Consider the following 16,110-nt stretch of genomic DNA (forward strand, 5'->3'; position numbering starts at 1 on the left):
GCTTCTGTAGGTTGATCTTCCAGCAAAATCACATCGTCCATGAGGGACAATATCTATCTAAATGGTTAAATTATTTGTGTCCCTACAGATCTATGCTTCTGAGGTGCATTTGTATGAATGAAAATGAAATGCTGGATATGTGCATGACTGCATTATTTGACGCAGGTACTGCTGTACATTTATGAGTTAATCCTAGAAGAGCTGAGCATTTCTGAGTCCACCAGTGCTGCTTCTCTATAAAGTTTTTTGCGCCCAACCACTGGCATTAAGAATAGCACTGCCTGGGTCTGTGCCTGGCATTGGAGAACTCCAGCTCTTCAAGTAGTGTGCACTTTCTTTTTTAAGTTGGCAAATAGTAGAGATAAAACAGTTAGGGAATCTTTGTCCAGAAGGTTTTATGGGAGACCTTTGGACAGAGAAGAAGTAACAATAGTTCCGGTTCCTTATGGTGAGTGCATGAAAATCATTGCGTTGAATGTCTTTGTATCACGTTGATTCACTATGTTGTGACTCTTTTTTTCCTCAAGAGCATCTTGGAAGGCCCTTTTTCGTGGGCCTTCATAGTTTCTAACACAGCAACAAAACTTCAAAGCACAATTTCTAATGTCCACAATACTCCACCTCTTCCTTTTAATCAGGAAAAATCCCTTGCCGCACTATTGTCCAAAGTGATCTTTTGTAATAGTCATCAGCAGTCTCAAATTGAGATAGAGTATGATACTCAAAGGATGAAAGCGAGTTTATACAGCAATGCCCACTACAAGAACTGGCTGCCAGTCAGTAGGAATGTCAGACAGTAACAGATTTATTCAGTGCTTTCAATGACCAAGATGATATCCAGTAAAAAGAAAGGTTAAGTTAGCAACAATATTTTTTGTCCTTTAAATGATTTTTCCTGAAGTTTTTCCTTCTCCCTCTCCTCAGAGCTCCAGAACAGCTCGCTCGGAGGAGGATCGAGACTCACTGTGGGATGCCTGGGGCTCGTGGAGCGAATGTTCACGCACTTGTGGAGGAGGAGCTTCGTATTCACTGAGACGCTGCCTGAGCAGCAAGTAAGTGGGTGAATGCTTTTTACTTTACTGATGGGAGAATTCAACCTACTCATATGTGTCAGACCATAAGAAGTAATCAGTAGAGGTCTTGAACTTTGCTGAAATTTCCAACTCAGTGTCAAAAAATTATGGTGGTGTGTTTTTCTAATTCAGGCAAGCAGCCAACATGTTTGATAAGGCAACACCCTTTTAAAATATAGTGAGAACCTATGGAGATGCAAAAGCTGCTTGGACAGCTTGCAAGGCTTCCAGCTACTGAAAAGTGAAACCTCCCTACACTTTCACCATTTAAGCGATAAGACTTTTCACGCACTTGTACCAGACTACAGCTAATTCACAAGGTTTAGCGACCCACAGTCTTAGCCACACTGAGACTATAAAAGCATCATATTGACCCAGCACGGCATCCTGAGCCATATGAGAAAGAATAATTCTGCTGAGGATATCTTATGAATTAAAGTTCAGGTAGGAAGTCTTCCATACCAGCAAACCCTCCCTAACAGGCAGAAATAGAATGGCCCAGTGCAAAGGTGAAGTCTGGGTACCCAGTCAGGCATCTGAGATTTTATTCCTTCCCAGTTACTAGCTTGCAATGGAACATGGACAAGTCATTTGACATAATTTCCACTCTATAGGATATGTAAGTTTTACCTGCAAAATACTTCTAGCAAATATTATATCTATCTACTTTACGAAGAAGTTTACCTGCAGTAAACTTGGTATATGTGATAAATATTAACAGATTTCTGATCAAGGATATGAAGGAAAACTCCAGACCCAAAGTTTGTGTCATAGTGCCATCTCTGATACCTTATATATTGTAGTATAAAAAATGTAATACAATTTTCCCTCCTGCATATGTTTCTTTTGTATTTTCTTTCATGTGCTTATAAAGCTGATGTTAATAAAACAAACTGCAACAGTACACTCCAAATTGATTCCTACATCTGACATTTTAATACATTATGCTGTTTAGTGAGGACAAGAAACAGCACAAAGCATTGAACCATAAGATCCAAAGAGAATATTATGTATTTTAGCTTTATCTGTGGACAGTTTGGTCTCTTAGTTCCAGCAATTATTGAGTTGACAGCGTGCAAAAGTCTGCTGGAAGGAGAAAAGATAGGCAAAGACATCTACTCAAACCAATGGAAAGACTATTATTCTATTCCATTCCCACGGAAAAAAAATTAGAATAATTTGGTTTTCAAACGTGGGGCCAAATTCTCATCTCTTGTTAGTTGCGTAGCAAAGAGCGGTTCTGCAAACACCTCAAAATTGGGAATTGCAGAGATAGATAGGAACTTATTTTCAGTCACAGTGTATCCTTTTCAAACTTGGGAAAATAAGTGATCTTCTATATGTTCCTTTAAGCATGAATCCAGGCATATCAGGAGATCTGGGGGATCTGAGTCATACAAGGGCTTGCTGACTACATCTCTGCTCCCTCACTGAGAACTGCATCAGTAGTTTCTAGAGGGGAAAAGTCTTGGAGCTCCACTATAGCAGTGGCAGTAGTCATACTGCTCTGTAGTACGTGAGTATAAACCACTCCTGGGCAGGCTCTCCCCATCTGTTTCTCTTTGATGCTTGTGCTATTTGGCTTGTCCCTGAAGCCACCCCAGTGGAACAGGGAATAAACTCATAAATCACATACTACTTGTTTTTCATACAATACCTTACTACTGTCCCATCAGTACATAAGTGATGCTTCCTGCCTTAAGAAACCAACTGCAAACTTTGGCCCATTCGGATGTGGAAGCCGCCTGTTTCCAGGATAGGATGCAGGGGTTTAATTAGGTGCACAACTTTTGCTAGCCAGTAGCAATAAAACATAAATAGTAAAATTTGACCTGGAATTAACACAGTATCAAATGTGTGATAGTTTTCCCTTTTTCCTGGTCTGTGTGCAACTATTAATGAAATAAAGGGTTTAAATGATTAATTTTTGTGCTAGGCAAGCATTTTAAGTCACTAAGAAAAAAGCAGAGAGGGAGCAGAGGAAACTCACTCATCCAGACTTTGAAGGTTTGGAAATAAGCCTGTGCGCATGAGTATTTCAAACCAGGCAAAGCTAGAACAAAATGTCCACCTCTCTGGGACAATTTCTTGGTTGGTACAGTTTATCTCATGTATTTGCTGTGTGTAATTTCATGGCAGCATGAAGGAAGATGCTAGATACTTCTGGCAAATGAAAACTGGCAACACATTTAGATGTTTTGGAACAAATCAATCCTATATATTTCTCATCCTGGGAGGAATGTTCACAATGCCTTACATCTTTTAGTTCTGTATGAGGTGACTTTCAGAGCAGTACATGAAAAGAGAGAGCGCAGTGCATTGGCTTTGAAGAAATGCAAAGACTAATTGCCCATTCCTAAACACTGTTAGTATATGCAGCTAAATAAAGGAAACCAGTTTTATTTCCAGCTTTTGTTTGCCAAAGTTATGTTAGTGCATGTGTTGTTTGTTTTGGGAACATGTTTTGTGTTAGGCCTTCACAGCTGTGATGAAAGAATGGAAAGTGTTAGTGAGAAATTCTATTTTCTAGTGTTTTAGATGGCAAACATTTCAGGGTAGGGGCTGTTTAACAGTACATTTCATTAGAACAACTGGTCCTGATTATGTTAAGGACATTTAGTATGATAGCGGTACAAATAAATATGCCAGTCACACAAGCAGACAGGAGTTGTCAGCCCAAGTCAACCATGCGTCCTTGTATCCTGCACTGACAGCGAGTAGCGCTGGGTCATTCTGGTGGCAGAATAAGGCCCAGGAAAATAAAATTTTGATAATTAGTAGTTAAACACTGGGCTAAACCTCAAAGCATGACACCTTCCATGCTCTTTGTTGGCATTAACTCTTTATAACTTCAGATATTCTTGTTATTTACACAAAAGGACAGACCCCCTTTAAATGTTACAGTTTTTTGCCTCAACTTACTTGAAAGTGAACCTCCCAGCCTAATTATATATTGGATGAAGTATTTATTTTTATCATTCTGGAGTGTTTTGTCCTTCTGTTTCAGTATCTCTCTCTTTGTTGTTTGTTTTTTGGTTTTTTTTTAATACAAAACTCAGGAAAGAGAAACTCCTCATTGTCTCCTCTCCACCATGAACTGTCATTCAGCACTGCTGGTCAACACCTGCAGAGAGGAGAACCACAGACCACTCCTGTTTTCCTTGAGGGCCAAACTAGCAACTGTTGTGCTTCTACACAGAACCAAGTTTTATTAGCTATTGGATACTTTCACTACAGGGATGCTAGAAATACATAGGCAGAGCAGGTGGAGAGACACTGCGATATGGTCTTTGCCCTCTTCCTAGGAATCTGGCTGCTACTCGTTGCGGTCTGTCTATTGCACAGCACAGCTGGAGTTTGTCATCCAGCATAGTGATTGACAGTACTCACATACCCTCAATCCACGTATTAATAAGAGTGCATGTTGATTCAAGCAGACTCAAACAGAGTAATAAATGCCTGAAAGTTCTTTAGATACCTGAAATTCGTGTGCATTTATTTCATTTCCTTGTATTAGAATACATTTTCAAATCGTAAAAGAAGTTACAAATTCTCTTATGCTAAGTTCACCCATCCTGGTCCTAAAAGTATTCTGTGTGTTCTGGAATTGTACTTTACATACTGACAAGTACTGCAGTAATATCAATAGTGTTTTACTGTTTCTAGGCTTGGCAGGAAGATAATTGTGATTTTTTTCCTATCATCTTCCAAACTCATCATCACTTTCTAGTAAAGTAAGGTTGTAGGTAGCAGAAGAGCAGGATGTCCTAGAGTTTTGGGAATTATTTTAGCAGATAATAGATAAGTAGTCTTTTTCTCAATCTGCTTAGAAACCCTACCTGTTACTGTTGCTGCTGTTTCTGGCTAAAGCAAGAAGCAGGGTACAGTTTGTGTGAGTGTATAGCAGAGTGCTAAGCTAGTTATGGAGTCCCGTGGATACTGAATCTGGGTTTAAGGGCTCAAAATTTGAGATCGTCACTCCTACCTCTGGGAAATCATGTGTAAACTGCTGAATAGAGTGGAGGTTTTCCACCATTAGATGAGGGATGTATGTTTAGTAGCAGAGGAAAGTCAACATTAACACCTTCCTGACAGGTTTCCCTCAGTAATAAAAGTGGCAGAGATTTAAAAAAAGAAAAAAAAAAAGAAAACAAAAAAAAAGAGGGAACACACATGAGAGAGTCATAATCCCATTTTTGTTTAGATGCTTCATACTGGCTCTGTTACTTGCTGGAATATGCTCTTTTCCCCTTTTCAAATACCTCCCTTCCTTCCTTCAGCTGATGGCTGCCTTTTTGATAATGCAAGCAAACTTTCAGTATGAAACACCCTTTCTGCTTGCTAAATTAGCTGAAGTAAGTGATTCACTAGTTTGGTTGTTCAGCCCACTGCCATTGCATTCTGCAGGATGAAAACAGTAGATCTACATAAATTGCTCTTAGTTTTATTGCTGTTTGACTCAGTTGATCAGTAAAATAGCCACCGAGACATACCTTTGGAGGGTAGGTTTAATAAACTAGCTAAATTAGCTAAAATTAGGTTGATTTTATGCTGTGTGACATTTTTCATAAGGCAGAAGCAGCCCAAAATAAATTTGATTTATTTCATTCAGGAGTAATACTTTCTCATTTTGATCACACAGATTATCAGTTCACAAATCAAGCACCAAATGGTTTGGTGCCTGTCAGATGATGATCGAATAGATCCATGTTATTCATATTAGTTTAAAGTTAAATAATAGAATAAGAACCCATTACAACGACACTGCCTAGCACTGAAAAGGGGATACATCAAATAAATACTATGTGTTTCAAAAATACTGTTTAAAGTTTCAGCTGTATATACCTTTGATAGCAAAACATTGTCTACTGTAGTGTTGCTGCTTCACAACTGAGTTTAAAATTTAGTCCAAGCATGTGGCTGTGGACCCTGGTTTCAGGCTACAGTTGCACACTCATCTGTCTCAAGGGCTTAGATTGTAAGAGAATCTGAAGTTTTTCACATCTAACATTGATAAAAGGTCCTTTACACTTTCTGAGTGAAAATTACAATGGAACAGTTATTCTTGGTTTTGGATTGCTTCTTTATCAGATAGAAGCTAACATAAATTACTGCAACTATTGTGCAATAATATAAATGTGGTCCCGCTCTAATCCAGCTACTAAATAAGGCAAATTATGCCACTTTATGAAATGTTCCTATGCTGGTCAGAATGCTCATTTTAAATACGGTGGTTTTTTATGACTTCTAGAATAAGCCCTTTGCTACCTTAAGGTCTGTAGAATAAAGAGCAAAACATTTTTTGCACAAATGCTATCATAATTGCTGAATACATCCACAAAAGTAAATAGCATTCTGATGAAGCGTACCATGTCACTCAATGGCAGTACAGTCAATGTCATACAATTCTTTGGTCACCTGTGCTACCAAATGATTTTGGAGGATGGTTCTCATTACCCTGATCAAAACTATATCTGTGTGTTAGCTTAGTGTATTACTTCCTGCAGATGACCTTCAGGATACCTCAATAGCTGTCTTGTTTTCTGCTTCAGTTGATAACTGTAGCTGGTTTACTCTATAAAGGACATCCTCCAAGATATATTGGGTGATTTTAAACATTTGGAAGACATTTCGAGTATATTTAGTTTGTAGATGCTTCTGGTAAAGCTGTGCCATCTAGCAGCATTTTAAAAAGGAAAATTTTATTCTATTTACTCTGGGGTTAGTCAAATCTGTAATTATGAGAGTATTTCCTGCTTTCATTTGATGGAGAAGCATTTCCATTTTTTTGAGAAAGATTACAGTTCTAACTCTTCCTAATAGCAGAAGCAGCAAATGACAATCTCAAATTTGAGTCAATACTATAAAAAGCTGCAAATTTCACACCATCTAGATCAGTGCTGTAATCTGTGGAGTGATTGCTGGTGGTCTTTGGAGAGCCAGTTAGTCACATTGTGCTGGCTGTTCTAATTTCTGGCTTCTGCACCTCAGTGAAGTAGCTAAAAATGTACAAAATGCTTTCCTAGTGTTGTTTTCCCATGTAATCCATCACTAGAGTTGCCACAGGGATGTCATATGTCGGTGTTTTGGGTGAGAAACTGATCTGTGTTAGAATGAACGGTAGTCAGCATTGTACCTGCAGATGAGTGATGGATATTGTCTCCATAAATCTGTCTCTCTGTTGAGAAGTAGCCTACCTAACAAAAATGTCTGTGAAGCCTTCACTTGGATGATATACTGTTCATAAATCCAGGTTCATTGGAAGAGGTCTTGTATATTCATAATTCTTTCAATAAATCTGTTCTGGGATTTAAATGAAAAAGAATTAAATCAGCCAGGCCTTTGCATGATGTGGAGATTTTGTATGCCTTACTACCTATAAAAAAGAAGTTGATGTGATTCTTTAAAGCTCCAAGCAATAGGTTGTACATGAGAAAGCATGAGCATTTCAGTGGAGCTGCGCTAACACACGTGATTCAGAGCCAGGTTCAAACTTCCTCAAAGCGTGGGGAACTTGGGTTCCTGTTCAGCACATTTGTTTTGTAAAGACCAGCTGCAAAACTTGGATCCAGATCTGAGCTTAGGCATGCTCAGATTTGGGGTGTTAGTACTTTTGGGCCTGCAATATGTTCTAGATGCTATCTTTGTGATACAGCACGCCAGGTGAGATTTAGTATTGTATTTTCTTTCCGCTTGGACTGTGAAGAGACCTCTTGCCATTGTTTTGCTGAAAGGCACTTCTTCAATTCTTGCCTTTTTTCTGGCTTTCTTGGCTAGCGAGCAACTGAAAAACATTACCAACTGGAATTGCTTTCTGTATATCTGCAATATGTGTTGTATGTGCAAATCTAAAGCTAAAGACACTTTTAAAAGATCCTTAAGAAAATAAAAGATACTGCATTGACAAATAAACGTGAGAGACTAAATGCAAGAAAAAAAACAGTAGTCTGAAAGCATTCTGACAATTTTTTCGCCTTCTTTTCCTTTATTTTTCTCAAATTTGATTTTTGTTATTTTAATTGGACTAGCCAGTCGTATATTCTAAACTGAGAGTTTAGAAAGTGTCATTTAATGCCAGCTGTTACTTAGAAAATAACATTCTGTGTCTCTGAATAATGCAAAGAAGAATTTGGAAGTAAAAGTTGGAATAAATTCTATTCTGTTCAGCAATTTGTGCAGCAAAACTCCAAGGTCTGCCTTACTTTTGAGTAAATATAACACCAACTTTAAACTCCAAGGGCAGCAGAAGCTACCAGGAGTAAGAGCGTTGTGTGGGCTGGAGCACTGTTGGAGCTGCAGCTGATCATTGTTTGTATAACATCCCCAACAAAATTCTCAAATCTGAACTGTTCCCCTCATCAAACTTCCAGAATTTAAAATGAGATTGTGACACGAGCCTAATCAAACCTTTAGAAGGAAAGGCTTATATCTCTGCAAGACCAATAGATTAGCTTTCTCTGGGCTCTATGCTATTTTGGCCAGACTGCTAGAAATAGTCAACTTGGTATATCAGTAGCTGGGTTAGCTACCTTTAGATTACTTTGGTTATTTCTTGCACTATAACCTACAGTATAAACAAAACTTTAGAAGAGACCAGATGGCATTCTGTAGGGAGCATTCAACACAACCTCAATAAACATCAAGTAGCCAGAAACAAGTAGTTGTTTTGCACTGATACCACTGTGAAAGGGACTTCATCTTTGAGAAACACTATTTACTTGTCCTCCAAATTTCTAAACAGTCAGCCAGGTTTTGGTTCAGGCTAAGTATTAAATAAAGGTATTTTTCCCTTTTTTCTTTTTTCTAACGCCATGTCTTTGATATAATGTGATGTAATACTCCATATGTGTATAGCCATATTCCATTCTTTTGATTCCAGTGAATTTACTCTAGATCTAGAGCAGAGTTGCACAGAGTAAAGCCCAGTATGATGGCTTTTTTGTTAGTTCCATGCTCATCCCCTTCACATACATGAGGGTGTCCTGATTTCAGCTGGGACAGAGTTGGTTTTCTTCCTAGTAGCTGGTATAGTGCTGTGTTTTGGATTTAGTATGAGAATAATGTTGATACCACACTGATGGTAGGAGTTACTAAGCAGTGTTTACACTGGTCAAGGACTTTTCAGCTTCCCATGCTCTGCCAGGTGCACAAGAAGCTGGGAGGGGGCACAGCCAGGACAGCTGACCCCAACTGGCCAAAGGGCTATTCCATACCATATGGCATCATGCTCAGTACAGAAACTGGGGGGAGTTGGCCCGGGGGCAGCGATTGCTGCTCAGGGATGGGCTGGGCGTCGGTCGGCGGGTGGTGAGCGGTTGCATCACTTGTTTTTTTGTTTTTCCTGGGTTTTGTTCCTCTCTCTCCCCCCTCTTTTTTTTTTCCTCTCTCCCCCCTCTCACCTTTACTCTTCAGATTCTCTCCCCCATCCCACCAGGGGGGAGGGTGAGCAAGTGGCTGCGTGGGGCTTAGTTGCCAACTAAAGCTAAACCGCAACAAGGGTCAATGTTTATTTAATCATAGAATCATAGAATGGTTTTGTTTGGAAAGGACCTTTACAGACCATATAGTCCAACCCCCTTGCCGTGGGCAGGGATATCTTTCACTAGATCAGGTTGCTCAAAACCCCGTCCAGCCTGACCTTGAACACTTCCAATGATGGGGCATCCACAACTTCTCTGGGCAACCTGTTCCAGTGTCTCAACACCTGCATCATAAAAAAATTCTTCCTTACGTCCAATCTAAATCTATCCTCTTTCAGTTTAAAATCATTATCCCTTGTTCTGTCAGTACAGGCCTTGGTAAAAAGTCTTTCTCCATCTTTCATATAAGCCCCCTTTATATACTAAAAGGCTGCAGTAAGGTCCTCTGGAGCCTTCTTTTCTCCAGGCCAAACACAGAATCATAGAATCACAGAATACCTCGAGTTGGAAAGGACCCATGAGGATCATTGAGCCGAACTCCCTGTTCCTCGCAGGACTACCTAAAACTAAACCATATAACTAAAAGAGCATCGTCCAGACGCTCCCTGAACTCTGACAGGCTTGGTGCTGTGACCACTTCCCTGGGGAGCCCGTTCCACTGACTGACCACCCTCTCGGTGAAGAACCTTTTCCTAATGCCCAATCTGAACTTCCCCTGACCCAGCTCCATTCCATTTCCTCATGTCCAGAGCGAGGAGATCAGCACCTCCCCTCCGCTGCCCCCCTTGAGGAAGGTGTAGACTGCCATGAGGTCACCCCTCAGCCTTCTCTTCTCCAAGCTGAACAAACCAAGTGACCTCAGCTGCTCCTCATAAGTCTTGCCTTCAAGGCCTTTCACCATCTTGGTCACCCTCCTCTGGACACGTTCTAGTAGTTTGATGTCCTTCTTATATTGAGGCACAGAGTATTCAAGGTGGGGCCGCACCAGTGCAGTGCAGGGTGGGACAATCGCCTCCCTCGACCGGCTAGCTGTGCTGTGCTTGATGCACCCCAGGACACGGCTGGCCTTTTTGGCTGCCAGGGCACACTGCTGACTCATATTTAACTTGCCACCAACCCAAACCCCCAGATCTCTTTCCGCAGGGCTGCCCTCCAGCCTCTCATTCCCCGATTTGTATGTATAACCAGGATTATCCCACCCCAGGTGGAGAATCCTGCACTTGCTCTTGTTAAGGTTCATACAGTTGGTGATTGCCCGGCTCTCTAGGCTATGCAGATCTCTCTGTAAGGCCTCTCTGCCCTCGAGGGACTCCACAGCTCCTCCTAATTTAGTATCATCGTCAAACTTACTTAATGTACATTCAACTCCTGCGTTCAGATCATTTATAAAAATATTAAAGAGCACTGGCCATAAAACTGAGCCCTGGTGAACCCCACTAGTGACTGGCTACAGCCTGATATGACCCCATGTACTATAACCCTTTGAGCCTGACCTGTCAGCCAATTGCTCACCCATCGTATTACGGACTTGTCTAGCTGTGCACTGGACATTTTGCCCAGAAGGATACTGTGAGAGACAGGATCAAAAGCTTTGCTAAAATAAAAAAATACCACATCTACTGACTTCCCTTGGTCAACTAGATTGGTGACCGTGTCAGAAAAGGAAATTTAAGTTAAACAGGACTTTCCCCTCAGGAACCCATCTGCAAACCCCAACTCTCTCAGCCTTTCTTCACAGGGGAGGTGTGCCAGCCCTCTGATCATTTTTGTGGCCCTCCTCTGGACCTGCTGTAACAGGTCCATGTCTGTCTTGTACTGGGGACCCCAGAGCTGGATGCAGTACTCCAGGTGGGGTCTCACCAGAGTGGAGTAGAGGGGCAGAATCACCTCCCTCGACCTGCTAGCCACACTTCTTTTTATGCAGCCCAGGATATAATTGGCTTTCTGGGTTGCAAATGCATGTTGCTGGCTCATATCTAATTTTTCATCCACCAGTATCCCCAAGTTCTTTTCTGCAGGGCTGTTCTCAGTCAATTCATCACTCAGTCTGCATTGATATTGCAGATTGCCCCGACCCGGGTGCAGGACCTTGTGCTTGACCTTGTTGAACTTCATGAGGTTCATATGGCCCCATTCATGCTAGGTATGATACATTATTTACATCAGAATAATTGATTCCCTAATAACAAGATTGTGGAAAACATTATTTATGCAAAAAGTAGACCTTTGTTAGCCACAGATCAGTACCCATTATTTGCCTAGCCAGCTTCCTGCTTGTAGTGACTCAAGTTGATATTTTGCCTCCTCTTGTTTATTTTTTTACTCCTGCAAAAAGAATACTCATAAGATCTGCAATTAAATTTGCCAGGGAAAGTTGGCTTGTCTATCTGTGCCCTCTTTTCTTGTCTCAAACTTAACTATTCTTGTAACATTTCTGGTATTTCACTATTCAACAAGGTGCAGAAGTCTGTAGGAGACAGTCTCCTAAACATAAAGAATTAAAGATTTTTACATCTGCAACACCAAGCTGCATGGCAAAACGTGCCAGTGCATCTGCAGCAGGCAAGGTGCTTATTAACAAAAGGATATGGAAAAATTTTTACACATCTTTTCAGTTTATTGTCAGTTGAATGATTTGGACATGAATTTGGGCAGAGCCGACCAGGCAGTTTGAAAAAGTGAACTTATAAAGTCAATGCAGTCCCAATTCGTCTTCCTTTTTCATAACTATTTGGTGTCCATGGCCTTCCCTCACATTTCCTTTTTGGGAAAAGGTACATGCTGAAAGAATAAAAGAAACTCTCTTTTCCTCAGAGAAGGACAAACACAGAAATTGTATTGAGGATGAGAGGGGGTCATAACACTGTGCAACATTTGGGAAAGAGGTAAGAGCAACAGGATGAGGAAAGAGATTCAAGATGGTGTTACTGTGTGTGTGTCCCCTCGTGCCTGCTGGCACCAGAGGAAGAAGAGGGCTGACACAGCCTGCCTAGGATCTCATGGGAGGAGAAAGGCCCACAGCATACTTTTCTCACTGGTACAGTGCAGAAACCAGAATCTGTCCCAGAAGAGTGGTTATCAAGGGGTGTGAAAATAAAGGAGAGTGAAGATTGTCCAACATTACATCAACTTTCAAACCCCTGTAGTGAAAAGTTGCATCAAAATTCACATCCACAAAAATAACCCACCTCTGGCTCATAGTTGCTTGCTTATGTGGAGACTTGTTTCTTAAGAAAAGCATTTCAAACTTTGATGACTGCTGAGAGTGGCAGGAGTTGATGAGGTCCTCCTCTGCAAATCTCTTTCATCGTCTTTGGTAATTACAGATAAAGGCGACTTTGGCATGGGGTTGCTATTCTTTCTGGCATGGATTATTGCAAGGCTTCCAACTCCAACTAAGCACAAATACGCATCTACTTTAGACCTTGGGGGGGGGGGACGACGGACGACTTGAACTAAGTCTCTCTACAAACTGGAGCCTGGAGAAATAAATACCAGGGTTTTGGGTTGTTTACATAAGAGAAGTGAATATTTTAATATATTAAAAGTTGTTAACCTCTTTCAGGAACTTTACTGGAAACAAGTGACTAGGTTTGAAGAATGAAACATGATTCCCAATAGCTTGCTTTTCTTTCATATTCATACGATAATAATTGCCCGTCAAGCCAAACCCTCAGCTACCTTTTTCCTCTGCAAAATCCCCTGCAGTGGGGATTTTGCAGATAACAGAGAAGACTGTAGAAGTATCTCTTACTGCTCCCACTCTTTGTGTACTCTCCAAGATGAACTTGTTATTTCAGGTGACTTCTGACTTTTCCAAGTGTCTGTGTGTACTCCTTGTTGATGTGAGTTCTCATTTATACCCTGCAAAGGTCAGAGGGTGTGTGGTGACTGTATCTGATAACACGGTCTCACTAATCTGCTGTGGTCCTTCCTTGTATGTTAAATGCTCTGTGCTGTGGCATTCTGCGAAGCATCCATGCTGAGATACGGGACCTGTAACATTAATTCAAACCCTGCCTAAAGGAGAAAACCTAGTCTGGCCTGGTGTCATGCAAGAGGCTGTGTATTTCACTCTAGCAGGATTACGATTACGTTCACTAGATGGTTTCAGCTTCCCTATTTTAAGCATAGACAGGGTCAGAAACAGAATTTACTTTTAAAAAATCAAAATTTATGCCCCTGAAAAGCTGCTATTTAAATTTTTTTTTCAGAGTCTTTTTAACCGTCTATTTTTTTCTACAAATCCTATGATTTTGAATCCAAAAATAGATACTTGACTTTAAGAGAATCTGGAATACTGTCCTGAAGCAGCATAGATCTGAAATACAAGCTACTCTGCAAATCTATTGTGAAAATATATCAGCTCAGGCTTAAAGCAGTTTGCCTGCTTTTGGTTGATGGGCGATAACTGGGAAACTAATGAGTTTAAACAACAAAAACCCAAAGTCTGGTCTTGGAGAGGGGACAAGTGGAGTTTTGCAAGAATGGTTCCTAGTATTCATGAATCATCACAGCACTAGCTGCATCCAGAATTGCACATTTTTTCTGAACAACCCTGGCCATGAGCCAAAGGAGGCAAATTGGAAGAAAAATCTGAAGAGTTCTGTGGCATATGTCTAATGAAAGTACCTATTCTTTTCCTTAATGCAAAGAATAAGTGAAAAATAAGTGGGTTTTCATTTCAAAACAGACAATATTAAGAAACTGTGAAAAGAAGAAACTGTGAGGCAGCTGGTAGAAAGGAAGTTTAACTTTCCGTGGCAGTTCAATGGTTCTGAGGTTAATAAATTACGGTAATTGAAATTGTTGTAACAGCAGGTCTGTGTGAAACAAAGAGATGTCTGATGGGTTGTATGGCATTTCTGAGAGACAGATGGGGCATGTATCAAGCTTGCTGGACAAGCTATTCAGTGTGGTGTACCAGGCCTGCACTAGGACTGCCTGCATGCTGCATAACATACTTTTTTCTTTGCTACCTACCAGTGTTAATCCAGAGTACCTCTCCTGAATGTAGTGGAGTGTAAATAGGTTTGGCCTGCACCACCTTATCTCTACCAGCTTGTTTATACTGCTCAGGAATAACTGGGATAGTGGGGGTGTTGTTTGAGGGTTTTTCATTTTTTTAGTTCATAGCTTATTGTGAATATAATTTTTATTATTGTACTGCTAAAATTGTTTTTTCTAGTGCTAGGTACTCTGTGCACACTTTTCACTTCTGTGCATGCCTGCAATGATCAAAATTTACTTGAATTAATTATTTAATATTACAAAAGCATTGAATTAGTGGTATTTCTATTATGCTTTTAATAGCATTCTTTATACGCCAAATGCTACACAACAGAATATGTTATCTTTCTGCTCACGTTTCTTCTGAAAAAGAGATATGGTTTATTTACTTGTTGATCTTCTCTTGGGATCATTTACACCACTGTGATACATTTGCAAAACTGTGTTTTGCCCTGATTTTGCACTGAGATGGGTGTAAATGACTACCGGAGGAATTTCACAATTAAGTCTTGTGGAGAAAGATGGGAGGAAGGATGACTTCAATAATTTAAAGGAGATCTGTACAGTTTATTTTAGAGTTAACTCAGTATGGAAAAAGTTTTTCTGTTTTTAAAAAAATGAAGGGAAAAAGAATGACAAAAATGCATGCAGATGCTGTCCCTTCTCTTAGATAGTTCAAAATGGTTTGGATTTAAAACTTCAGTCTTGGCAGGCATTTAGTCCTCAAGGAATGTATGCTTGTTAAATCCTGGCCAAAAAAAAAAAAGAAAGGGGAAAAAAAAAGTCGTGAAATTAAGAAATTAAAAATGTAAGGAATTCTATTCTGTTGAAGGATAATCTTTAAAAGCCAAACCCTGCATTCTGATTTGTACTGAGGACCTCCACAGAGTATGCTGCCTGAACTCATAAAACACATGAATCTTCACCTAAGGTCAAATACTCGGAGTACACGCTGCTGAGTGCTAAAGAGATATCTGGGTGTTGACCTCTCTTCTGGGAGCCCCGCCAGCATCAGGGCTGGTATGGGTCTGCTGTGGGGGACAAGGAGGAGAGCCATGAAGAGCACACATCAGGGCACGCGCTCTCCTTGACCTCAGCTGCGCCCAGCTGCTCTTTGGATGCTGTTCTGCAGCAGGGATCTGGGAGTAGTGAGAGGCTGGTGGATCGGGGGGAAGTTTTATGCCCTCCTTCTCCCCTCATAATCAAATTGGGAAAAAGCCCTGTCCAGCTAGCCTGACATTTCACACCGCTGCAGGCAGGTTTCCTTCCTCCCAGTGCACGGGTTGCTCCCCAGCAGACAGAGCCTGGGTACTCAGACTGTCAGTACTAAGGTCTGCGCCTGGGTGGACGCAGAGCTGTGCCCTTGTGAAATCATGGTGGATAGCTGGGAGACACAGGGCGTTATTAATGGGATTCAGATGTTGATTTCCAGCTCAGTTCTGTACTCTGACCTCCAACTTCATTTATAAACTGATGCCACCTTCCAGAAACTCATTTTTAAAGCAAAGGTTGAAAACTGAGGAGCTGTAGAATTCATACCTCAATACCCATATAGGGACAGAGAGCCCTTTACTTTGGGGAAGAGGGTTGCTGGGGGATTAAGTGAT

General features: G+C 40.8%; 1 protein-coding gene across 1 annotated transcript in view; it reads left to right on the forward strand.

Annotated features, from left to right (window-relative positions):
• ADAMTSL1 (ADAMTS like 1) overlaps positions 1-16,110 on the forward strand; it is a 470,548-nt gene that overhangs the window by 288,975 nt on the left and 165,463 nt on the right. The window contains 1 exon segment of the mRNA XM_075488620.1: positions 925-1,052. Within this exon segment, the coding sequence (XP_075344735.1) occupies positions 925-1,052 (128 nt within the window).

This window comes from Mycteria americana, chromosome Z (assembly GCF_035582795.1).
Source record: "Mycteria americana isolate JAX WOST 10 ecotype Jacksonville Zoo and Gardens chromosome Z, USCA_MyAme_1.0, whole genome shotgun sequence".
NCBI classification, from domain to species: Eukaryota; Metazoa; Chordata; class Aves; order Ciconiiformes; family Ciconiidae; genus Mycteria; species Mycteria americana.